The 23,951-nt window shown below is 49.3% G+C and overlaps 2 protein-coding genes across 4 annotated transcripts; both read right to left on the bottom strand.

Moving 5' to 3' along the window:
* Positions 1-126: 126 nt before the first annotated feature.
* On the bottom strand, positions 127-3,543 carry LGALS3 (galectin 3). Of its 2 annotated transcripts, none has more exons than XM_003206810.5 (6): positions 3,400-3,543; positions 2,337-2,358; positions 1,660-1,926; positions 1,361-1,449; positions 951-1,119; positions 127-390 (listed from the first exon to the last, which is right to left on the bottom strand). In XM_003206810.5, the coding sequence occupies exons 2-6, from the start codon at positions 2,352-2,354 to the stop codon at positions 235-237; spliced, it is 699 nt and encodes a 232-aa protein (XP_003206858.1). In that variant the 5' UTR covers positions 2,355-2,358; positions 3,400-3,543; the 3' UTR covers positions 127-234. The 2 variants fall into 2 exon arrangements, with proteins under 2 accessions (XP_003206858.1, XP_010710418.1); XM_010712116.4 differs by having other exon boundaries at positions 1,660-1,878; positions 3,400-3,535.
* Positions 3,544-7,513: 3,970 nt separating this feature from the next.
* Positions 7,514-18,293, bottom strand: MAPK1IP1L (mitogen-activated protein kinase 1 interacting protein 1 like). Of its 2 annotated transcripts, none has more exons than XM_085225885.1 (4): positions 18,142-18,293; positions 11,960-11,987; positions 10,726-11,439; positions 7,514-10,149 (listed from the first exon to the last, which is right to left on the bottom strand). In XM_085225885.1, the coding sequence occupies exons 2-4, from the start codon at positions 11,981-11,983 to the stop codon at positions 10,138-10,140; spliced, it is 750 nt and encodes a 249-aa protein (XP_085082011.1). In that variant the 5' UTR covers positions 11,984-11,987; positions 18,142-18,293; the 3' UTR covers positions 7,514-10,137. The 2 variants fall into 2 exon arrangements, with proteins under 2 accessions (XP_085082011.1, XP_085082012.1); XM_085225886.1 differs by lacking the exon at positions 18,142-18,293 and adding an exon at positions 14,104-14,368.
* Between the last annotated feature and the right edge of the window lie 5,658 nt (positions 18,294-23,951).

A 23,951-nucleotide genomic window follows, 5' to 3' on the forward strand; every position in this document is an offset into this window, starting at 1 on the left:
CACATATTCTTCTTGCAAATCTGAAATGACTCATAGTCATTATCCTCTGGCAGAGGTTCAAATTCTAAAGCAAAAATTCAGCTTCTTCCACCTCCACATACAGCTAGTGTCTTAACCAAAACCAAATTTTACTTGTGAAAGTGCTTTATTGCTTCAAAATAATCACACAGGAAGGCGCTCCTGTTACAACTCTCTGAGGAGTGCTAGACTTGTGTTAAAGGTACAGCTTGGTAATTAAATCATGGAGGTCAAAACGCTGGTGAGAGTGATGTCCCCAGCAATGCAGAGCTTGGTGATCTCATTCAGCTTCTTCTCACGGAAGTTGAACTGCAGCAGGTGAGCATCATTCACTGCTACCTTGAAGTGATCCCCCTCACAGAGCACCTGGAGCTGAAAGAGAAATGCAAAGTGAGCCAAATTGGAACCACCAGCTGCAGGAACGCCGGTGACCTTTGCCTTCCCCAGAGCCCTGCTGTGCTCATCTTCCTTGATGATTCAGCTGCCGTGTCTGTCCCATGACTACGCCTTTCAAGCAGCATGAAATGCAGGGAGGGCAGAGTGCACCCGTTTTGCAGGAGAAACAGACTGGGGAGAGAGTTGGACTGCACTGCATGTTTTAGGAGGAAGTTTTTCAGCCAGAGGGTGGTGAGGCAGTGGAACAGGTTGCCCAAGGAGGCTGTGGATGCCCCATCCCTGCAGGCATTCAAGGCCAGGCTGGATGTGGCTCTGGGCAGCATGGTCTGCTGGTTGGTGACCTGCACACAGCAGGGGGTTGGAACTGGATGAGCACTGTGCTCCTTTGCAACCCAGGCCATTCTGTGATTCTGTGCAGAAGAATGCCTTACAGCAACTTGCCCAATAGCTACTGCACAAAGACAGCACAAATAGGGAGAATGTAGTAGGAAATGGGAATAACGGATTTTTGTTTAATTTCTTTTCTTCATCGTTACCTTGAAGGGGGTTCCAGGTTCAAAGGGAAATCTAGGAGCTGTTCTCTCCTCTTTTCCCCAGTTATTGTGGAACATTGAATTACAGACGATGACCCTTTTGTGGTCTTCCTTGAAACGGGGGTTAAAGTGGAAGGCAATGTCTTGCCCCCTCTTGAAATCCAGTGAAAACCTGCAAAGGCAATAATCAGTGAGCTGCTTTTTCTGCAGAAGACACGAGCTGTCTCCCAGGGCTGCTGAAAAGCAGCAGCAAGTGGACATAAATGTACAGAACCCACTAGGTAACGACAGAGGAGTTCTGGAGGCTTTTGCATGGTCATTTTGTGTCACATTTGATTTCACAGAAGGTGGGTGGTATTCAGAAAGTGAACTGTATCCCTCAGCACCTTAACGCTGTTGCAACCCATCTGTACCTGTTGGGATTTGGGTTCACAGTCCCCGTGATGGTTATGAGCATCCGAGGCATGAGTCCTGCTGGCAGGGGCAGATCGTAGGGGACTTTCTGGAGAGGACAGAGATTTTGGTGTTAGCAAGACAGCATGTTAGCAAGCAGCACAGGCCTGATGGTCAGGCAAGGGCTGGGTGTTGGTGTGACAGCAACGTGACTGCTCATGCAACCTCCTAAGGACACCCAGCCCCAGGTCCCTCCCACAGCCAAGCACGAGGAGGAACTGGAGAAACAGAAACCTTTAAGATATGTCAGAGCTGTTACCAGTGGAGCAGCTGAAGCTTCAGAGTACGGTGCAGTTGGTCCTCCAGGATACGGCCCTGGTGGTCCTCCAGGGAATGGTCCGGGTGGTCCATGATGCGGCCCTGGCGGTCCATGATGCGGCCCTGGCGGTCCATGATGCGGTCCTGGTGCACCAGGATAGGCACCTGGGTATCCAGGGTATGCCGGGAAGGCTCCAGGTCCTGGGGGCCGGTTCCAGCCCTGGGGTGGGGGGGCACCAGGGTTGTGAGCAGGCAAGGCGTCGGAGAGCTGGGAATGGAGGGGAGAGGAGGAGGGGAAAGAAAGGCAGCATCCAGTAGGGCTGCCAGCACCTGGCCTTCACGGCCTGCACGACGCCAAGCGCTGCGGCTGGAACGGCCAGGAGCCCCAGTGATGCTGAGAGCCCAAAAGTCCCTTAATGCTCCTTGATTGGTGTTACACGGATTGGTAACAACGTGGAATCATAGAATCACAAAATCATTAGGGTTGGAAAAGACTTCAAAATCACCATTCTCACTGCCCACGACCCTCAGCACCGCATCCCCACGGATCCTAAACGCCTCAGGGATGATTTCCTCACCCCTCCCTGGGCAGCTGTGCCAAGTCCCACCACGAGTCCCCACCTTCACGCAATGAGCACCGCAGTGCCCCACGTGTTTTTTCAAGAAATCAATACTCACAGAGAAACCGTCCGACATTTTCCTAAAACAAAAAGACGAAGGACATCATGAGGTCATTTTGTTCCCCTCCCGGGTTACACGGCTGTTTGTGGTTCACCACCTCCATCATAACCGCTGCCGGGCCGAGAGGTGCCACAGAATCCCAAACCCAAAGGCCCTGCAGGAGCCCAGCCTGCAGCTGGGATGGGATGGGAGAGGAGAGGTCCTACAGGGACGTGTGGGAGAGGAGGGGTCCTACAAGGAGACGTGTGGTCTGCGGGGGGGTTTGCAGCCACCCCAAAAGGCGAAGCTGCGCCGTGCAGAAATGCTGCGGCCTGGGGCTGAATTCCTGCTATCAAAGAGTGCATTCATAAGCCAAGAGAGGAAAAAAAAAACAAACAGGGAGAGGCAGAAATGGGAGGGAAAAAGGAAAATTCCAAACGGAAAGTGGAGAAGTCTTATTCTCTTCAAAAGAAACATTGAGCAACACAAAGGTGTGAGTGAACCTGGCTGGGCTGCTTCAGCACTACGGAAATCACACCGAGTTTCCCCAGCACCAAACCCTTCCCCCAGCAAAAGGCAACGCAGAGCCTGCGTGACTTCCAAGCAGTCCTGCAGGCACCGGTCAGGAGCAATGACTTTCAGCTGCCCCTACCTGGCAGTGCAGATATTTGCCTTCTGCTTTTTCCATCCCTCTGCTTCCCAGGGTGCAGGATGGGCTCTGCACCCCCAGTGCCCCACTAATTGCAGGAGCCCAATGCGGGCAGTCCCAGCACAGCCAGGCAGGTGCCAACGAACCCCATGAGTTCTGCAAGTCCCACTTTACAATTCTCGGAGTGGTTAAGGTTGGAAAAGACCTCCTAAGATGGCTGAGTCCAACCATCACGTCGACACCGGGCTCCTCCCAGGCTCAGCCTTTGCCACGCATTGGGAAACCATTTGGGAAAAGGATTTAGAAGCAAAGCAACCTTAATACGTGAAGGATGTGGGCAAAGCCGTACAACCCAACTCCCCGAGGATGGGAGCTCTGTCCAACCCAGGACCCCCAGTGCCAGCACTCAGCCCTTTCCCGGAGCTCCCTTACCTGCAGGTGTCGGGCCGTGTATCAGGTCTGGCGGTCGGGCTGTGTATTGGGCTGGGCAATATCCCCACCCAGAGCTGCCCCAGCCCCGGGGCGGGGCACGGAGCAGAGCCCAGCCCCGCGGGCAGCACGGCACAAGGACAGCCGCGGTGTCCCCTCCCAGCTGTTAGAAATGTCACCCCATTGAACACGGAGGGATCGGACGCATTGAAGGTTCCAGCTCACTGCTGGGTCATCGCCCATCCCGGCAGCGCCCGACGTGAGTCATAGGATCATAGAGCCATAAAACCACCAAGGTTGGAAAAAGACCTCTAAGATCGAGCAGCAGCCAATGCCCCAAGGCAGGAGCCCAGCACAGCACGCTGAATTCACTCCTGGGAGCGATGGCAGCGCTGCTGAAAGCGGTGTGAAAGGCAAAGGTGTGCATTAGGGCTGGAATACCATGCAGGCAGGCTGAGGGCGCGCAGCCCAGGAGGGAGGGCTTTTCCAAGAGGTTCTGGTGTTTTTCATCTCCTGCTGCAAAAGTGTTGCAGCTTCAGTTACACAACAGACACAGCGTTACAAAAGCAGAAATGAAAACAGGAAACAAGCTGAGTGTGGGTTCATTCACACAATCACAGAATGGCTTGGGTTGGAAGGGACCTCAAGGATCACAAACCCCCCACCGCAGGCAGGGCCACCAACTTCCACATTTCAGAGCAGCCCAGGCTGCCCAGGGCCCCATCCAACCTGGCCTTGAACACCTCCAGGGATGGACGGGGCATCCACAGCCTCTCTGGGCAGCTGTTCCAGCACCTCACCACTCTCACAGCAAACAACTTCCCCCTCACATCCATCCTAAATCTTCCCTCCCTCAACTTCAAACCATTTTCCCTCGTCTTGCTGTTATCTACCCTTTCCAAGAGTTGATTCCCCTCCTATTTGTAGGCTCCCTTTAGGTACTGAAGGCTGCAATGAGGTCACCCCGCAGCCTTCTCTTCTCCAGGCTGAACAAGCCCAGCTCCCTCAGCCTGTCTTCACAGGGGAGGTGCTCCAGTCCTTCATTCATCTGAATGGGCTCAGAAAGCCTTTGCACGCAGTGCTGTTGGGCAGCTGCAGCATCAAGGAACCGGAGAACTGATGGGTTGGATCACGAGGGCCAGAAACATTCACCAAACACAACTTGCTTCCTCCTGAGTTTATCCGACAGCATCATTTTATGGTAATCCAGAAACAAAGCCAGAGGTGAGCACCCTGTGTGCTCACCCCACCCCTCATGCTGGTTTCCCAGGACATCCCGGCACCACCCACCATAAGACAACACAGCACTAAGCATTTCCCTTTGATAGGCTGCTCTGCAATCATTCACAGAGCTTCAGTCTATTACATTGGGTTTATTGAGGAGATTTCGTGTGATTGCCTTGTAGCAATGTTTACTGTGTGACTGCCATCTGGGTCAATTAACTGCATGCTCTGTTAGCTCAGGTTAAAAAGGGAGGAGAGGGCAAAGAGGTTGCTTAAACTGAAGAGCTGCACAAGACCAAGAGGAGGATGTGGCTCTGGGCAGCCTGGGCTGCTGGTTGGCGACCTGCACACAGCAGGGGGTTGGAACTGGATGAGCATTGTGCTCCTTTGCAACCCAGGCCATGCTGTGATTCTATGAAAAATGAATTCAGAGACTGAGCCAAAGCTCCTGTGCCCCTTTGCAGCCACCAGTGATCACAAATTGGAATTACCAACCCCTTACCATCAGTCCCAGAACGTTTCACAATGACCTATAGCGGGACTGAATGCCTTATAGAATCATAAAACCATTCAGGTTGGAGAAGACTTTGAAGATCCCCAACCTCAACCAACCCCTGCCATGCCTGCATCCCTCAGTGCCACATCCCCATGGTTCTGGAGCACCTCCAGGGATGGTGATCCCAGCACTCCATGGGCAGCTGTGCCGCTGCATCACCGCTCTTTCGCAGAAGAAACATTTCCTCACATCCAACACGAAGCTGTGTGCTGCTTTCTGTCATTCCTGTGGACACCGAGTCCTGCAGAGGCAAAAACCCCAACCTCAGTGGCAGAGCTGTCTACATGGGGTTAAATCACTTCGAACCAAGAAACTGCTGACTGGAAATAAATAATTCCTGTCTACTTTATAGGGCTGTTTGTTTTTTAGTGAGCCATATAGTCAACCCATAAAATTGTGAACCATCCAGGCTGGCAAAAATCTACGAGGCCATCAAGTCCAACCATCAGCCCTATCACCGAACCCCACCTCTCCACCACCTCCAGGGATGAGGAACTCCATCACTGCCCCACGCAGTGGTTCCAAGTGCCTGACCCCCCCATCTACACAAAGAAACTCCTCCTGATGTCCAACCTAGGCTTCTCCAGCACAACCCGAGGCCGTTTCTCCCCTTCTGTCATTTGACACCTGAGAAAAGAGACCAACACCTCCTCAGTGCCAACCTCCTGCCTTTGTAGCTCCCTTCTCTTCGAAAATGAGCACAGGTGAAAAAAACAGCACTTTGTGCGAGCAATTTGTGTCAGTGGAGATCTGCAGAAGCCCCCATTCCCCTCCAAACCCAACGCAGTTTGATACAGGTCTGTGCAAAGAAGCAGACTTACAGTGCCATCTCCCAACCAACCCAACAGCACTGTGTGAACAATCACAGAACGGCCTGGGTTGCAAAGGAGCACAATGCTCATCCAGTTCCAACCCCCTGCTATGTGCAGGTCACCAACCAGCAGCCCAGGCTGCCCAGAGCCACATCCAGCCTGGCCTTGAATGCCTGCAGGGATGGGGCATCCACAGCCTCCTTGGGCAACCTGTTCCAGTGCCTCACCACCCTCTGGCTGAAAAACTTCCTCCTCAGATCCAACCTAAACCTCCCCTGTCTCAGTTTAAAGCCATTCCCCTTTGTCCTATCACAGAAGCCACGACCATCCCCAGCACCACCCCACACAGCAGCTCTCCTTACCCCAAACAATGCTGCCAGGCATTGAACTGCTGCAATTTTCTCCTTCCTATCACTTTTCAAATCCGTTGAGCACATTCAGTGATGATGTCTCAAAGCAGAGGTCCCCCAGGAGGGCTCTCAAACAGCAGCACTGCCCTCTGCTGACTCCAGCAGGGCTCCGTACGTGCAGCCAGCAGCTCGTTTACTCAGCATCCGAGCCATTTAGAGCACGTAGAAGACGAGCAGCTTTTGCTCGGTGTCAGACGCTGAAGAGCACAGGAGAGCAGCATTCGGTGATGCTACAGAGACAACAGCTCAGCTGTGCTCAGCTCCTGTGCTGAGAGAGGTGCCTTTGCTACCGTGCTGTCCAGTTCGATCTCCCAGGATGGAAACTGCACGGCCCCTTTGGACACAAGCACCGCAGCACCCAACCAGCCTCGTGGTGAAGAGGTTTCTTAATTTCGCAGCAGTACCACCCGGTGCTTGCTCTAAAACTCTCTCCCCCCCAGCTGGAAGCCTTCTCTTTAAACCTGAGGTGTGAGCAATGCCCACCATCCCACACTGAGGATTTCAGCTGTAGCCCCAACATCACCAAACACAGCTGGCCGGAAGAACAGCGGGGTGCCCGGCTCCTTCCCAACCTCCCCGCAGGGTCAAACCTTCCCCACTTCCAACAGCTGACCCCTGGTGTCCCCGGTGCTGCCCAGGGAGGAAAGTCAGCTCCCACTTCAGCCATCCTGCCATGCTCCACGGGCTGCATCCATGGGCACACGCCATCCTGCTGAGCAAACCTCTGTGGATCTGCATTTCCTGAACGAGGCAGCACCCAAATCACAGATCTAATTCCTGGCCTGCTATTAAAGCTGGAGGGTTGGTGGCCCTGCCTGCAGCAGGAGGTTGGAGCTTCGTGACCCTTGAGGTCCCTTCCAGCCCGAGCCATTCTATGATTGTGATTCACGCACAGCCACGCACACCCTGAGCGCTTGTGAACGTGCCTAAGGCACAAAAACCACAAAAGGAAGAGGAAAAACACAGCAGTCAAATAATTCTGATTTTATATTCAGACGTTGCAAATCAAGGATGTCCTATTTCTTTACTAGTTAATTCAAGGCCAAAAAAAAAAAAAAAAAAAAGATCTACACAAGCATGTCCAAGGCTGTGAGTGAAAAACAGTGAACACGACAGTCTTGAAAATACGTTTAATGTCTAATCTTATACAAAAGTGACAGCATTTTCAAAAAAATATCAAATCCTGTATTTATAGCTTCTCACTATCATACAGCAATATTTGTTTCATCTAAAGAAAATACAGCAGCAGGTGATAATCTATACTTTAAAGATGTGATTGCTTATATTTCATATTGTAAACAAATGCAGTATGTCAACCTCAAAGCACAAAACGAACTTCTCAGCAATTTAACTCAAACGATGCATAGAAATGGACAAATTCCATTGCAAAAGCTTCAGGCCAGAAGTTGCTCACACTTGACATAACATGTGATAAAGTTACTACACGGCATATAGTGACAACTTGAGTTTTTACACAATAGATTAACAGGTATACCCTTTTTTCACTGCTATGCAAAGAACTTGGCTCACAAAAACAAAGGGGTTATGAAACAGTTCTCATGACCTCAAGAAATACGAATATACATTGAAAAAACATCCCATATAGACTGAATTTTAGCCTAAATGTTCCAGTAATAAATCCTGCCTACTTCAGGAAGAACCTAGAAGCCTGGTTACCAAAACAAATCCCCTTCCAGCAGTCATTACTTGCTACGTTTGCTGCCCTCTGCTTTCCCACCTCTTCCCATTCCCCACAAAGACACACGAGTGCAATTTGAAACTGGAGTGTGCTGCACGATCCATTCCTTTGGGACAGGTGTTGTTCATCACATTGGTTTACAACCTAAGGCTGCAGGTACTGAAATTAAAAGCACTTGAGCAAATGTAGGCAGTGTTCTACTGTGTTTATTCGTAATTGGTCTTGCCAAGATCTAAGTGAAGTGCGCTGCCTGGGAGGCCAAGGGGTTTGTTTAAGGTAATACTGACACTTTGGGTTCTGATTGCTAGGGTTAGAGCTGGCATTTCTGCTGAAATGTTAGGCATTTCTCTTCAGCTCCGGTGCTGTCTCCCTGTAATTAAGAGACAAGAGACGCACGTACCTTCGGTTTTCATGGCAGATGAAAACGAGCCACAGCTCTCCTCTGCAAAGACACCGCAGGGCTTTGCCATAAGGGCTGGGACAGCCAACAGGCACCGCTACCAGGTCAGCCAATTGTTCTGAAGAAGTTCATCATATGCATGCAGGAAGCCACGGGAAGGTATGGGAAGCGGATTAACTTGCTTTCACAGTTCCACGATACAAAGACTCCCTAACGAGCTACCATGTTAAGCAACACTGGTTCCTAATTCTACCTACAGAGGCTAAGTTAGGAGATCCCCATGTGGGGATGAACGAAACGTCCACGGTCCAATCCAGGCTATGAAATACCACCAGAGCTCCTCACCAACACGTGGCTGTGCCTCAGTAATGCTACACCAGCAGTTACCCCAGCACATCCTTTGCACAGATATGGCAAGAATATAAAACTTACTGCAGTGTCCCTCCCAGAGCAGGGACAGCCACACAGCAGCACACAGGCTTCCAAACATTCAGTTCCTCCCAAATTATGCTTTCTCAGTGAGGTATGCAGGCACCTGGCTGGGAACAGAGCGCTGCTCTCCATTCCCACGTTCGGTGGTGCCCCAATGAGATTTGCTCGTCCCCAGCTGTGGCAGTAAGGATGGCACAAGGGATCTCTGGAGCAGACAGAAATAAAAGCCCTGCCAAAACCCGCCGGAAAGGGAATGGCCTGGCTGGTTTTCTTCACCTTTTAAGCTCAAGTTCAGTTTCTAGGGACTCTGAAAACACCTGCTGAGTTTACACAACTCGGCAGACAAGTCAAATTTTAAACAACCAGAACCCAGGTTAGATATAGGGAATTACTTTACCTACATGGGAATTAATTCTTTACACAGACCAAGTCAAACCTCCAACCACCACAGAACGAGAACTGGCAAAACGAAGTCCTCATTGGCATGCACGAAACTCACACTGGTTGATTCAAAGGGAACTGCACATCCAGCTCACTCCACTGCACAGACACGCCTGTCTGCAAACACCAACAGGGTGCCGACAAGTCAGACCAAGCATTTCAATGCACGTCTTCTCCTCCGCAGTCCCAGACTGAGCAATTAATTGTGTTGAGTATTTACAAAATGCTGAGAAAGCCTTCGAGTTCACGCGCTCCGTCTCCTTCGTTTCCATTACTGTAGCATGTTCAAAAATTACATTTCTTGACAAAAATCTTGAAATACTCTTTATTGACATTTTAGAATAACCTGAAAATAGACAAGATATGACTATCCATCCATTCAACAACCAGCACGAGTCTGGCAACGAGACTTAAAGCATTCGTGGAAATTTAAGCTGTTTCTGATTTGCAAGTCCTTGTGCCTGATTCTTTAGAATCCTTACTTGGCAGCTCTCGTTTTCCCAAGGAATATTTGCCAGAGTAAGAACCACAGATTTCAGTTTTACTTCTGCTCTTTGTAGCTCGTTTTATTAAACCAAACAATTACGCCAGCATACGAGCAAGTTAATGTTATGCAAATTGCTGAATTGCTCCTTCATACCTCAAATGCACATACAAGAGGCAAGTATTCTTCATAGCCCCAAACATTACTGAAACAAAAACTGTAAAAATCTCTGTAAGTAGTGGATGAAGGTGGAAAGCTACAGTACTTTGTTGCCCAGAAGTATTCAACGGTAAGGCTGCAAGAGACAATGAGAATTCATGGTCATTACAGGGCTTTCACAAAGCAGTTCATTAACATTACAAAACTCCTTAGCTCAAGAACATTTAAGCTGACAAATTGTTCTTATTCCCTGTGTGTCCCGAAAAGCAATCTCTCCAGACTACACAAACCAGAATATCTTTCATTCCTGAACATTATTACAAGTCTTTTCCCCTTTATTTTTTTTGTCTTTTAGAGAAGGCTTTCCAAGAAGTGGAAGACCACTACAGTGTAACGCTCAGACACACTCCAACTTGATAGAATGCGACCATTCTGGTATATGAATTTAAATGTTTAAGCAGAAAATTGGCTGTTATTCCCCTGACTGCGTAGACGAGCCCTTAAAGTTCTTACCTGCATTAACAGGTCTTATCCTACCCAATTTCCATGCTTAAAAGTGTCAAGATTTAATTCGCCCATAACAAAAAACTAAGTCATAGAATGGGTTGCAAAGGACCACAAGGACCATCTCGTACCAACCCTCCTGCTACCTGCAGGGTCGCCCAACCACCAGACCGGGCTGCCCAGAGCCACATCCAACGTATGTACTCACATGGGGACCACCTGGCATCGATGGAGCACCAGCAGGACCAGACGGCACTTGAAAAGGATTAGGGGGCGTGGGATAGAGTCCTGGAGCCGGGTATGATCCTGTGGGTGGAGGAAACGGACCTGGCGGCGAAGGTCCCCACGTTCCAGGTGGGACTGTACCCCACGGTACTGTTGGCGCCGCCCCTGGAGTCTGGGTAGGAGCAGAGTATGGCCCCGGGGGTGGATATGGCATGCTGGGTGCAGGATACTGCCCTCCCATTGTCGGTCCCCATGCTCCAGAGGGCATGGATCCCCACGGCCCAACGGGAGCAGGAGGCGCAGCTGGCTCCGTCGGACCGCCATAAGGTCTTGGAAGCTCTGGAAAGGGCATGTTTGGTGGAGGATACTGCCCCGGTGGGACGGGACCTGGCACAGCTGGGGGTGGATACGGACCTCCGGGAGGAGGGCAAGAGGGTCCGCTAGGAGGAGGAGGAAATGGAGCAGGCGGTCCGGGGGGCATTGAAGGATACATTCCTGTAGGAGGAGGTCCGAAGGGCACGCTGGAAGCGGAGGTGTTCGGTGGCAGCGCCGAGGGCCCAGCAGGAGGAGCGCTCGGGTTGTTCCAAGGGTTCGAGGGCGGCCAACCCTGAGGAGGCTGGGAGGGCTGCTGGCCAGGCTTCGCACCGCTCACTTTGGAGGTCTTAGCAGGAGACTGATCAGGCAAAGCATCTGCCAACTGAGAGAGAAAGCGGTCGTGAGGATGGCAGATACCTGCTGGAGCTGCTCGTTGCCCACGTTCACCCACTACACAGATGCATTTCAGTTGCCTAAATGGGAGGAAAAGAGCTATCTGTCGCTGCAGAGAGGGCTGTATTCACTTTGTGCAGCTTCTATCATTAAGGGAGAAGAGGCATCCCGACGTGCCACAGTTCTAAAGCCAAAGATAAAAGGCAACCTTCAGCAATAGAACCGTAAGCAATTCCGTATAAATCCAGGAAGAAGAGATTGTTGTAAGTTTCCATTGTTGCTATTCTGATGCTATTAGGACAAAACCCCTCTGTGAGCACCGCAGAAGAGAACCTACGAGGCACACCTGGAGGCCACAGGCTGTTACCTCTGCCCCAAAGCAAAGAGCTGCTACCGCAATGCCGAGGCAATCATCTCGGCCGTGAGCTGCCCTTCTTCTCAGAGAAGGGCCTGAACAGAATGAAGTAATACAACTGGCAGATCTTCAGGAACAAAAAGCCATTACTTACCGAAAAATCATCAGTTCCAGACATTTTGCTGAAAAGTAAGGTAAAATAAAGTGAAATTCCTTGAAAATAAAGTACATCGAGGAAGAGTTCGATAAAGAATAAAGATAAAGAACTTGACATTTGTCTCATTCAAACCCAAAGGGATGTCCAGCTGGCAGAGCTTCTCAGCAATGGTTCCATCCCAGTGACTGGGGTCCATACAGACAGCAGCCACCCAAATGCTCTCCCTCAATACAGGTGCCAGGAAAACAGCAGAACTGCAGCCTCCATCTCATCTCAGATGGGACCAACGCAGTGTAAATGGGTCACAACGCTAAGAAAAAATATTTCAGGTATTCGTGCCAAACAAGCAGCCTCTGCAGCAATGCCAGCAGGTATCCAGGCTCTGTTCTAAACTGGGACTCGGAGAAGTTGGTGAAGTCAATGCCCCTAAAATTAAACACGATTACACCCCCATTCAGATCTTATTTTCAGAAGTACTAAATGTGGGTTTTAAATAAACTAAAGTCAGTGGATGCTCCTGTTTGCTTTCACTGACTTCTGCTAAGCAGTCTTGAATGTAGACACAAGGAAAGCTTCTAATGAGTGCCTAATTTCTGACCTCTCAACACCTAATGAGAAATGTTGCAAGACAGCCCCAGCAGAGAAGTTCACAAGCCTCCCACTGAATTCCAGTCTACGTAATGCAAATATCTCACATGGAACTAAACCTGTATTGGTAGGGTTTGTTTGTTTTTAAATTTACACAATTTGCTAATAGTAAAACAGCACTGCTGTGGGCAGTGGGACAATGAGCTCAGCCCCCATTTCATCTTCAGCAGCGTCTGCTGGGATGAACAGCAGCAATGACAGCTCAGTGCTTCCAACCATCCAGAGAGGCACCTCCTTCTTTTGTTATACTTCCAGGTGATGCTCCTTCCTTCTGCAGATCTGTTCTCACCCACCCCCCTCTGTGCTGCTCATTACTGTGTGTTCTTCCCATTCTCGTTCAGCCATTCCTTCTCTGCTGAGATGGAGCTGATTCCACTCACCCCTGCACAGCACCTATTCCATCCCCGAGTATTCTCACTGCTTCTCCTTGACGTTTCTCCAATTCTTTTGTATCTCTTGAGATGAATGACAAGCAAGAGCCACAAAGAATCCAAAATGTGGGAGAGCCATTGATTTATACAGTTCCATAATTATGTTCTGGTTCATCCTCTATTTCCTTCCCAATACTTCTTCATGTTTGATCTTCTTTTTGCTCACTGCTGAAACTGACTTCCGCAGCAGTACTTTATTCCTCAGTGTTAAGGGTCAGCCCATCATTTTATACACAAAGTGATGCATATAATTTCACATTCAAGCACTCGGAATCACATCACATTTATCTACATTGAATTACGTTTGCCATTTTATTACCTAAGCCTTACTTTCCTGACAGCACGACTCTGCTCATTTCCCAGTAACGATCCCATCAGGCAACCAAACCCCTGCAGAAACAGTGAACTCCTCAGCTGTAGATGAAGTTGTGGGATGGCAGAGACCATCTGCCACGGTTTAGGTTGGATATTAGGAGGAAGTTTTTCCACCCAGAGGGTGGTGAGGCACTGGAACAGGTTGCCCAAGGAGGCTGTGGATGCCCCATCCCTGCAGGCATTCAAGGCCAGGCTGGATGTGGCTCTGGGCAGCCTGGGCTGCTGGTTGGTGACCTGCACATAGCAGGGGGTTGGGACTGGATGAGCATTGTGCTCCTTTGCAACCCAGGCCATTCTGTGATTCTGTGATAACGGATGGCTGCAGCAGAAAGAGGCCTGCCTGCAAAATGCCACCAAAAATCCCCAATATTTATCAGCTGATTATTTCAAAAGACTTCTGTGCTACAAAAATTAAGAAAACAATTCTGCTGTATGGCTGTTAGGAGAAAACCTGCAGCAAAGCACAGCTTCTGATAAAGATTTAGAGGCTCTCTCACTTTGGCAAGCAGACTGGAGCAACATTTGCTGGCAACATTTGGCATAACTGAGACAGTGCCAAGCATGTCAAGGATCCTCTTACAGACAGGATGGCCTACTTTGGGGACCTTTCTCAAACACCCATTTCATCTGTGCAGTGCCACCTCCATTTATTAAAGGAATAACTCTGGTACTGTTAGACACACTCACCATACAAACCAATCTAGAATCCATATGCCACTCCAGCTGCACAGCACTGAACTCCGCTCAAAACCTCACTGAAATATCAGCTCTATTTGTAGGAGCATTGCCCAAGGCATCCACGTGTTCATAAATAAAGCAACTCTGACACTGTTGGACTGAAGATCTCGTGGTCCCCATTGCCAACATATGGGCTCACCATCTCAGAAAACAGTGTTGCACTGATGAGGCTTTTAGTGACTGCAGGGTTAACAAATGGGCTCGGAGTCTCCCTTTGCAGTTCTGTGTAGAGAAAAGCCAGTCACAGAATTACAGTTCACAGATCAGACATTTCTTACTGCTGCCTTTAAACCCTACTTCAGATTGCACTTTCTTGGGGCAAGGAGAAAAAGAAGAGTGAATAGAAAGAGGAGGATTCAAGGAGTTTAAGTAATTTGGCAGGCAGGAGAAAGACCACTGAACTGGCAGCATTCAATCCTAAGTCCTGCTTGCAACCACGCTGCTGCAAGACAACATTTCCTTTGTGCTGTGCAGGCCAACGCCCCTGGCAGCACCCTCTGCTTTACAGAAGCACTCAGCCTGCAGCTCCAGACACAGCACAGGGCCAAAACCATCAAACTGAAGTGAGGCAAAGAGGGAACACCAGTGTCTGGGATAAAAAGGACAGCATCGAGGAGCTGAATCTCCCATCCTGAGCTAAAACTTGGCATGGAGGACTTCCAGCACACCTACCCAGAAACTACAGAAACAGCCTGCAGACAAGAATCCAAGGCCTCCTGGACACCCAACAACTTGCTACTAATTACTAGGAATTAACAACATGCAGGTGAGAATGGCAGGTTATCAGGCTCACAATGCAGGCAGGACAAAGGCCGAGATGTGCTCCTCTGCAGCACTGCCAGGCCAACCCATCCTGCCACACTGAACACCGACTGAACACATGGCAAGCTTCAGAGAGCTCTGTGAAAACCCCATTTCTGGGCTTGATGCTCCGTGTGGCATACTAAATCCTTCAGCCTCCACCATAAAACAGCCCCAGTGTTTTTTCAGCTATGAGTCCTCTCTGCTCCCATCAGAACCAAGTGGAAATGAGGAATACAGGAGCATTTTTCCCATCCTCTTGCCCTCCCTGGCTTTTCTCCATCACCGGTCCCCGGTGGCTGCCATGAGAAAGAGCTGCCCCGAGCCCTGCTTCCTTCTTTTGCTAAAGCTATTCCAACAAAGCCTCAACTGTTTTCATAACTTCATCGGCTGCACAATATTTTTTGCACTCTTGATGTGACAGATTGAGTTCCCATCTCCAAGATCACAGGATCAGAATCACAGAATGGTTTGGGTTGGAAGGGATCTGATGATCACGAAGCTCCAACCCCCCACCACAGGCAGGGCCACCAACCTCCACATTTCACAGCAGCCCAGGCTGCCCAGGGCCCCATCCAACCTGGCCTTGAACACCTCCAGGGATGGACGGGCATCCACAGCCTCTCTGGGCAGCTGTTCCAGCACCTCACCACTCTCACAGCAAACAACTTCCCCCTCACATCCAACCTCAATCTTCCCTCCCTCAACTTCAAACCATTTCCCCTTGTCCTGCTGTTATCTACCTCCCCTTTCAGAGTTGACTCCCCTGAGATCACCTTCCAAAGAACAACAGAAATCCTCCTCAATGCAACAGGCACAGCTGCATTTCCACTGGGTGGCACGGCTCTATCAGCAAAGAGGTTCTTTTGTCACTGTGACATGACTAATGCCTACCAGCAAAACCTCAGCTACAACAGGATTCCTGCCCACATAACTATAACTACCCAACACAGCTACGCAGATCAAATGGAAAAGAGACCACTGCCAGCTTCTACTGCAGCTTCTCCCTTCAGGCATTAAGCATCAGCAGTTTACAGCTGCCCCTTCTCCATTTTTAGGGTCTTTTGGATGCCACACTCAAGCACTGCGCAACAATTTCACCTGACCTGTGCCTTTATCCATTAGGGAAATAAACGGCCGTCAGACTGAAGATAAAAAGCAACAGTTACACAGTTAGCAGCTGCTTTAGATGCAGCGATCTTTTTGTTCTTTCCTACGCCTGTTTTGACGGAAAAGAAGGCAGAAGGAGGGTTTTTAAGTCTTCAGATTGTCAGCACTGATCTAATCGACAATGACAACCACAACGATGCTCGTTAGCACGTTTGCTATAAATTACCAACGACCAGAAAAAAAACAATTCAAACCAGAAGTCTTACCAGTTTCCAAGGCCCATAAAATACACGGCCATAAGGAACTGTAATCTGTTCCATTTCTCCACACAAGACAAGCCGTTCTGTTTCACAGCTGCCTCCCCTCCTAAGATGAGACCGGATCACTTTGGGTGGTCCCAACATCACAAACAGAAGCTTCCCAAAGCAGCAAACACAAATCACTGCTGAGGTGGCTTATCTGTGTGCCAGTTGTGCTGCAAACCAGCTGAAAACTGCAAATCTCCACTGCCAAAGATCACTCCTGGCCACAACAGAGGGTGGTGAGGCACTGGGACAGGTTGCCCAAGGAGGCTGTGGATGCCCCATCCCTGCAGGCATTCAAGGCCAGGCTGGATGTGGCTCTGGGCAGCCTGGGCTGCTGGTTGTGACCCTGCACACAGCAGGGGGTTGGAACTGGATGAGCGTTGTGCTCCTTTGCAACCCAGGCCGTTCTGTGATGATTCCATAAAGATCCAACCCTGGGAGTTTTACAAAGACGTGAGTCCAGTAGTTCCAAAAAAATTAAAACATCTCTTCCATAGCAGCTTCTGAACACTCCTCAGAGACATGCAGTCCATTTTCACCACATTATCCTCGTTTTGAGAAGTGTGCTTATTTATTTCCAGCTTTAGCTTTGTCATCAATTCTTTGGAAGCCTTCCTGAACTAGCTGTAAATGTACATCCTCCTCCTAACAACGCTACATACTCATGAATTACCAGCTAAATGTGAGCAGTTAACAAAGGTCCTCCTGCACCAGGCTGTTTTTAAAGCAACATCAAAACTATGTGTCATCTTCCAGTATCAGCCTCTCCGATGGCAAACAAAACTCCACGCCCTTCTGCTTCTCTGCAGAGATCCTTTCCCAGGATAACTGCTTTTCAGGATACAACCTCACCGAATGGACACAGTTGGTGCCTTTTCATTCTTGATTCCTCACTGTTAGGGTATGCTTGAATGAACTTCAGCTTTAAAAATACCTGAAGTGCTCTACAGAAGGAGCTTGATGCTTGGCATGCATTTTTACATCAGTCATTGGTCCCACTGGGAAGGGCAGTTTCAGGATTCATCTTTTTTAAAAACTAGTATTTAGAAGATAAAGACCCTTTGTTTCCTACATCCATGACAAAAAGGTTGAACAAACAGCACGAGGTGACCACTTTCTTTGGAATGCACCTCAAAACCCGTTTCCCTGGCAGATAAGCAGCTCGCTCTCCAGGAAATGCTCTCTTCAATATTGCACTGTGCTCCCTTTGTCAGTGAGTCACCCACCTGAAGGATAGCAACACTCGAGAAAACGAAATGACTTCTCATAAGCCACGGAAACCTGATTCAGGACTTCTCTTAATGAAAAACGTTTAACGGTTATTTATACACCGCATTTATATATTCAATTATAATCTGAGCTCAGATCCTAACAGCGGAAACCGACCAAATATTTCACCCAGCCGAAGCAGAGCCAACCCCCTCCCCCCGAGGCCTAAAATAGGGCCCGTCACAAACCAGCCAGCTCGGCTTCCCAGCCCCCAGCCCCACCTAGCCCCAGGCGGCCGCAGCCACCGCGCAGCCCCTCCCCGTGACCTCGGAGCCCTACGCCCACCCCGCCCCGAGTTCCCGCCACTCCCCTCAGGGCAGCGACCACCGGCGCCGCCCCCGCGCGGCTCTACGGGGCCTGGAGGGGCGCAGCCGGCTGCGGCCCAGCGGTCCCCGCCCGGGGGCGGCCCTGTGGTCGTGAGGAGAAAGGCAGCGCCCGGCCGCTCGGGCCCTCCATCCCCCCCTCCCTCCTCGTGTGCCGGTACCCGGGGCCGGGCGGGTACCTGTGGGAGAAGCACAGCGCGGCACAGGCCGGAGCGGAACCAGGCAGCAGGCGGCGGCCCGCAGCACCACCGCCACCCCTACGCCCAGGCGGAAGCGGAAGTGCGTCACACGCCCCGCCCCCGCGCCGACCGGAAGGGCGGGCGAGCTAAGCCCCACCCACCCCACGTGACAGCCCCCATTCGTCCCGCCCTTCCGCGGTCACGTGGTGCTGCCCCTCCCCCACAGCCGCTGGGGGGAGGCGGGGCTGGGCGTGGCTCTGCCGTCCCTTCAGGGCGGTGCGCGCTATGTCCGCATGGATGCGCGCTGCTTTCGGCCCGGGCGGATGGCATTGCAGCTCCACACCGCCTTGGCTGCCCGCTTTTTCCCCTCAGCTATTGCACGCCCCTACCAAGTGGTACTTCACACTGCTCAGTACACCCGCTGTGCTAAAGTTATCCAGGATGTCCCATATTCACATCTATTCACATTCACCACCCCCTGCCCCCAGCTCCTGTCAGGGAGCTGCAGAGAGCAATGAGGGCTCCCCTGAGCCTCCTCCGCACTGACCCACACCAGCTCCCTCAGCCACTTCCCTCAGCCCTCCCAGCGCCCCTCCCTGAATGCTCCAGGGCCTCAGTGTCTTCCTTGCATGCAACCGACCCATCGTAGTGCCAGGAACAGTGCTTGGAGGTTCTAACACTAAGCCCTGGCTGCGTCCCATTGGAAGACATTGCTTCACACTCCAAAACTGTGCAGTGGGAAAAAAAAAAAGAAAAAAAGTTGGAATGAAATTACAAATTCAGAGCCTGCATGCAATTCTTAGGGAAGACAATGGAAGCTGTGTGTAAAAAAATTGGCTCCAAATTGTAAGAAGCATTGTTTTCCATTACTCCATTTTGGTCCTGTTGTGGGATTATTTAAGTTATTCAGAAAGGGAGTTTCGTGTCTCTGTGAAAGCAGCTCTGCGTTGTAGGGCCTGTGCTGTTGCTTCTGCATTGCAAGCCTGGGCTGCTGTTTTTCTCTCTGGCATCATATAAATATTTGGGCTGGAAAACGGCTGTGCTGTAACCTCCTGTTCAAAACAGGGCAAGCTTTGAACCTTGTCCTGTTGGGTTTTGAGTATCTCCAAAGAGAGAGATTGCACAACATCTCTGGATATTCAGTGCAGTCCTTACATACCAGCACAGTGAATACCACCATTATGCCCCGTAACAGTCAGACTTTCCCTTGCTGTGACTTGGGATTTGTTGTCCTTTTGCCACGTGGGAAGCATCTGTCTGCTCTGTATCCCCCCCATGCACTTTGCCCTCCCCAGCTGTATGAGTGAGCTGCCTTCTCAGTGAATCAGGACCCCTTTTGTCTTTCAAAGGCTGAGCTGTCTGTCTGAGAGCAATAGACCATAGTTAAAGTAGGTCTCTTATTCTGTACTACACGCAATATCAGCAATATCATACCATTCATGAGCGGACTGATCTCAGGTGGGCTGAGAATGCAATGGTGTAGACAGTGTGAGCATTTGGATCTCTCCTGTTGGATTCTTGCTTACATGACACTGGATTTCACTTCATAACTTTCCAGCGTGTCAGATTTAGTACTTTTCAGGGACAATAATAGAGGTTTTGAAATGTGACAAACATTAGAGTTGGGAAGCTTTATTGCACCCAGAGGGCAGTGCATGCCACAAACAATAAATCCAGAGGAACATTAACAGTATGGTTTTTGTACCTTCTGCTGTTACAGCAGCCAGTCAGAAGGTGGAAATCCGACACATAGCAGAGGCATCCCTTTTTGATCTAACTAGAAAATGAAAGGATTCATTTTGTGTGTTTTTTTTTGTGTTTTTTTTTTTTTTTTAATAGGATTAAAATGATGGACTGTGACATCAGTTTTAGTGAAGAAAATGCCAGCCTTTGATCATAGAATCATAAAATGGCCTGGGTTGAAAAGGACCGCAATGATCATCCAGTCCCAACCCCCTGCTATGTGCAGGGACACCAACAAGCAGCCCAGGCTGCCCAGAGCCACATCCAGCCTGGCCTTGAATGCCTCCAGGGATGATGATGGGCTGGAACAGTGAGATCCAAGATAGAAAGCTTCAGTTGCAGTGTTGATTCTCCCTGGGTTATGTCACTCCGCTTTTATATTCATGCTTCAGTGTACACTGTGAACATTATGCACTCGGAAGAATTAGCTGAGCCACCCTGAAGCTAGATTTTAAAGGATACCAGATGGTATGTTCAATGCACGTGGTAAGCTTTTATATGCTTTCCCCTATGGCCAATCACCGACTGATAATTTATTTCAAAGCCCTCATAAAATAAATCACTTTGAAAATGACGCTGTCTCTAGTTAATAAGCGCTCTTTTTCAAGGCAGAAGGTTGTTGCCACGAAGATAAAATCATAGAACTGGTTCAAAGTGCATGGGGATGGCAAATGCACCCTATTGAGAAGATGAGACAAACTGGATTGAGCTGGAAAGGAAGCATTGCTGCTTGCTTGTTGTGAAATTATGAGCAGGTGAACTGTCATTAAAGGCACTTTTGACAGTCACTTAGGTTCCAGTTTGGGCGTTCTGTGACAAGGAGTGAATTTTTTTGGGTACATTTTCTTTGCACAGTGGTGGATGTGTAGAGCCTTGATCATACATCAAGCCACTGCATGAGCTTGTTTTCAGAGTTCAGAGCTACTGATTGTGGCTGGCGGCAGTAGAGAGAGTTCTCTTCACTTGTTCTTCAGTGAATAGGAATTATAAAATTCCTCTCTGTGTCATCAGTGCAACCCACCTGACTGTCTCTTCTCCCAGGGAGGCCCAAACCCTCTCCCTTCCTCATGGCTCCAGGCCTTCCTCAATTCTGTTTCTGTTCTCCCCTCCCCCTGCCCAATTGCTGACTTTGTTTTCTGGTCTGGTGTTGCAATCCTCAGTCTCTCAATGAGTTTTGTGCCATTTGCTGCTTGGCTTTCAGCCACAGATCCCGCTGACAGATGATAATATGAAATTATGGCCCCTTCATTCTCTGGAGGATCACATTTTCAAGTGCTCCCTGCATTGGAGACAAGCTGGAAAACTTTTTTTTAGGCCAGCACTAAATTAAAGGTATTGCTCCTGCTATGGGATGTCTGCTGATCAGCTCTGCAACCATGTGAGCAGCTCCAAGCAGGAAGAACGTGCCTGGAATGGCTAAAGCTCCATCACTCAGTTTTTCACCACTGCCCTGCCATGCCATTTGTGGCCATATATTCATGCCTCGTTTTATCTTTCTGTGCAAAGCACTTGGGACCCGTGTCTTCATCAAGAGATGCTTCTGTGCTCAGGCTCTTTTTTTCCATCTGGCACTCTGCACTTCCTCTGCAATCCCTCTGGGGGCCTTTTAGATCTCCAGTTTTGCACAACCACTTATATATGCATTTCCATATGTGAAATTAATCGTTCAATACCAAGTCACTCATGTCTCTACTTCAGATGTGTATTGATGGCATAATCATACTGCTAAGGTCAATGATCTGCTGATTGGTGCCAAAGAACCCATTTACAGTCAAATGGCTTGTAGTAATTCAGGGAATGATGCACATAAGGATCATTTGGGCTTGTGAGGGATCAGTAAGTTACTGATAGGACAAAGGTGCTACTGAAGGGCATGTGATGAATTATTAGCGTGAGTATTCAGTGTAAGATATCGTGTATGAAGGGCTACATCCAGATCTGATGCAGGGATGTGTGTCAGTGTGAGCTGAGCTTCCTTTTCTCTTTGCATGAAGTTTGGAGGCTGGCTCCTCTGCCTTCTGCTCTAGTCATGCATCTGGGAGTGCCTTTCTATTTCACAGCAGCACAACAGAAGTCAACCACCTGACCCAAACCCCTCCAAATGAAGACCAGGTTGATGTTCACCTGCTGCCTCTCATAGTTAGGGTATTTCCCCCAGTATTGCCACGACGAACCAGGATGAACAATTACCAGATACATGGTGCAGCTGAGAGAGTGTAGTGCCTTCCCCATCAACATTAGTACTTCTTACAGCACTGATACAGTGGGACCCGTGGCAGAGAAATATCATGTCACGTATCATTTCCTCCATCATCACATCATGGTTATCAAGAAAGTTACTCTGCTAAGAGTAGTTTTGCTCTGGTGTGGTGTTTTAGCTTTTTCCAACAGTAACACGAGTGTTCCATTAGCTACATGTCCCACACAGTGATGGACTAGGGAAACAGAAATAAGAGATTGATCAAGAAAAATATATCGGGTGGAGTTGGAGGCAAAAAAAAAAAAGCAGCATCGAAGAGGACTGAGGTTTAGAATCTTACTTTCCCTCTCCCTTGCTGAAGACAGGGACTTGATGGCTGAGGTTGCCATGTTAGATTCAGGCTGCCCCACCAAAAGAGCACAAATCTCATCCACTGCATCTGTAATAGGGTAAATTCTTGTCACTCAGCTAATAGTCATTTAATGCTCTGAGAAAATCTGTGGGAATAACACCCGTGTCATTCCTCCTCCTCTTTCTCTTGAGCTTTCAGCCCCTGATTCAGCAAATAGCTTAAGTGCTGTGCTGAACTGGTGCCTTTTAGTTGCTAATGCCATGCAAAAACGCCATGAGAATAGAACAGTTTGCATGACCGCTGCTAAGAATCCACTTCCTTCTTTGGGTCTTATTTTTTCCACCAGCCAGCTGGAAGGGTACTGCTGGAAAAAAGCTTAGCCTGGGAAAGACTTCTTAACTAATAAACACGCCACAAAAACATTTCTGCAGTGATATTTTAGGTCAAATGGATTTGTCAAGTCAATAGCCACCAAAGTATGAAGGATTCCAATAAATAAAAGTGACTTAAAATGTTTTTATTGTCTGACAGAGCTCCTTTAAAGTGCAAATATGGCCGGAATGAATTGAAGTCCGGATCATTTCGAGCAAGACTCATTAAAAAGAAAAGAAACACCTACTTCTGAACTTTTTAACCTTGAAGTTCTTTCCAGTCACATCCTCAGCTGATAATAAATGTGGCAAATTCAATGAAGAATCTCTGCTCTTTGGGCGCTTGAGGCATTTAGCATAATTTCACAGTTCCTCTATTTCTCTTCAGAAAACAGGAAGAAATTATGCAGGGTAGTAGCTGTTTAAATACTAGAAAGTCTCTCTGGGGAGAATTACAGACATCTGAGTGATAAATTGGAAGTGAGATAACGGAAGGTTTGGAATGAGCCTGACCCAAAGTTCATTTAAGTCAAAGTTTCCTCAGTGAATTTGGGGCTTTTTATGAGTCTTGTTACGAGCAGTGTGTTGGGTGATGGTTTTGTCATGGCAAAGGGTTCCCAGTGCAGTTCCCACTGAAGCAGGGCAAAGGAGAGGGAAAAAAAGGGGGGGGGGAAAAAAAGGCAGTTCATCCAGCACTGGATTTTGTTCATGGAAGCCGTGCATCCAAACTGCACCGAGTGACCCTTACAGCCAGGCTGCTGTTCTCCTGCCAGACCTCTCCTGTAGCTCCGGGCAGTATGAGTTTGTGTCACGATTCCGTGTTATTCCAGAATCTCCCCTTCCCAGCAAGCTGAATTAGCAGAACCACTCCACATAGGCAGCCATTTCGAAGGAAAGGCACAGACTGCTGGGATAAAGTGCATCACAGAACACGCTGGGCTGCCTGAGCAGCATCATGGCACCCGAGGAAGAGGACGCAGCGGCTGTGCTATTTTGTGCTCCCTGGGCAGTGCTGGAGGCAGCTGAGCAGAACGGGTGCCCACTGCCACATCTGTCTGCCTTCCCAGCTCGCCCAGCTTGGCAGCAGTTCCTTCTCCTCCTCCAAGAAATTCCTGTCCTTTAATTCCACACCCCGTGACTGCTG

The sequence above is a fragment of the Meleagris gallopavo genome, chromosome 5 (genome assembly GCF_905368555.1).
Source record: "Meleagris gallopavo chromosome 5, MGAL_WU_HG_1.1, whole genome shotgun sequence".
Taxonomy (NCBI): domain Eukaryota; kingdom Metazoa; phylum Chordata; class Aves; order Galliformes; family Phasianidae; genus Meleagris; species Meleagris gallopavo.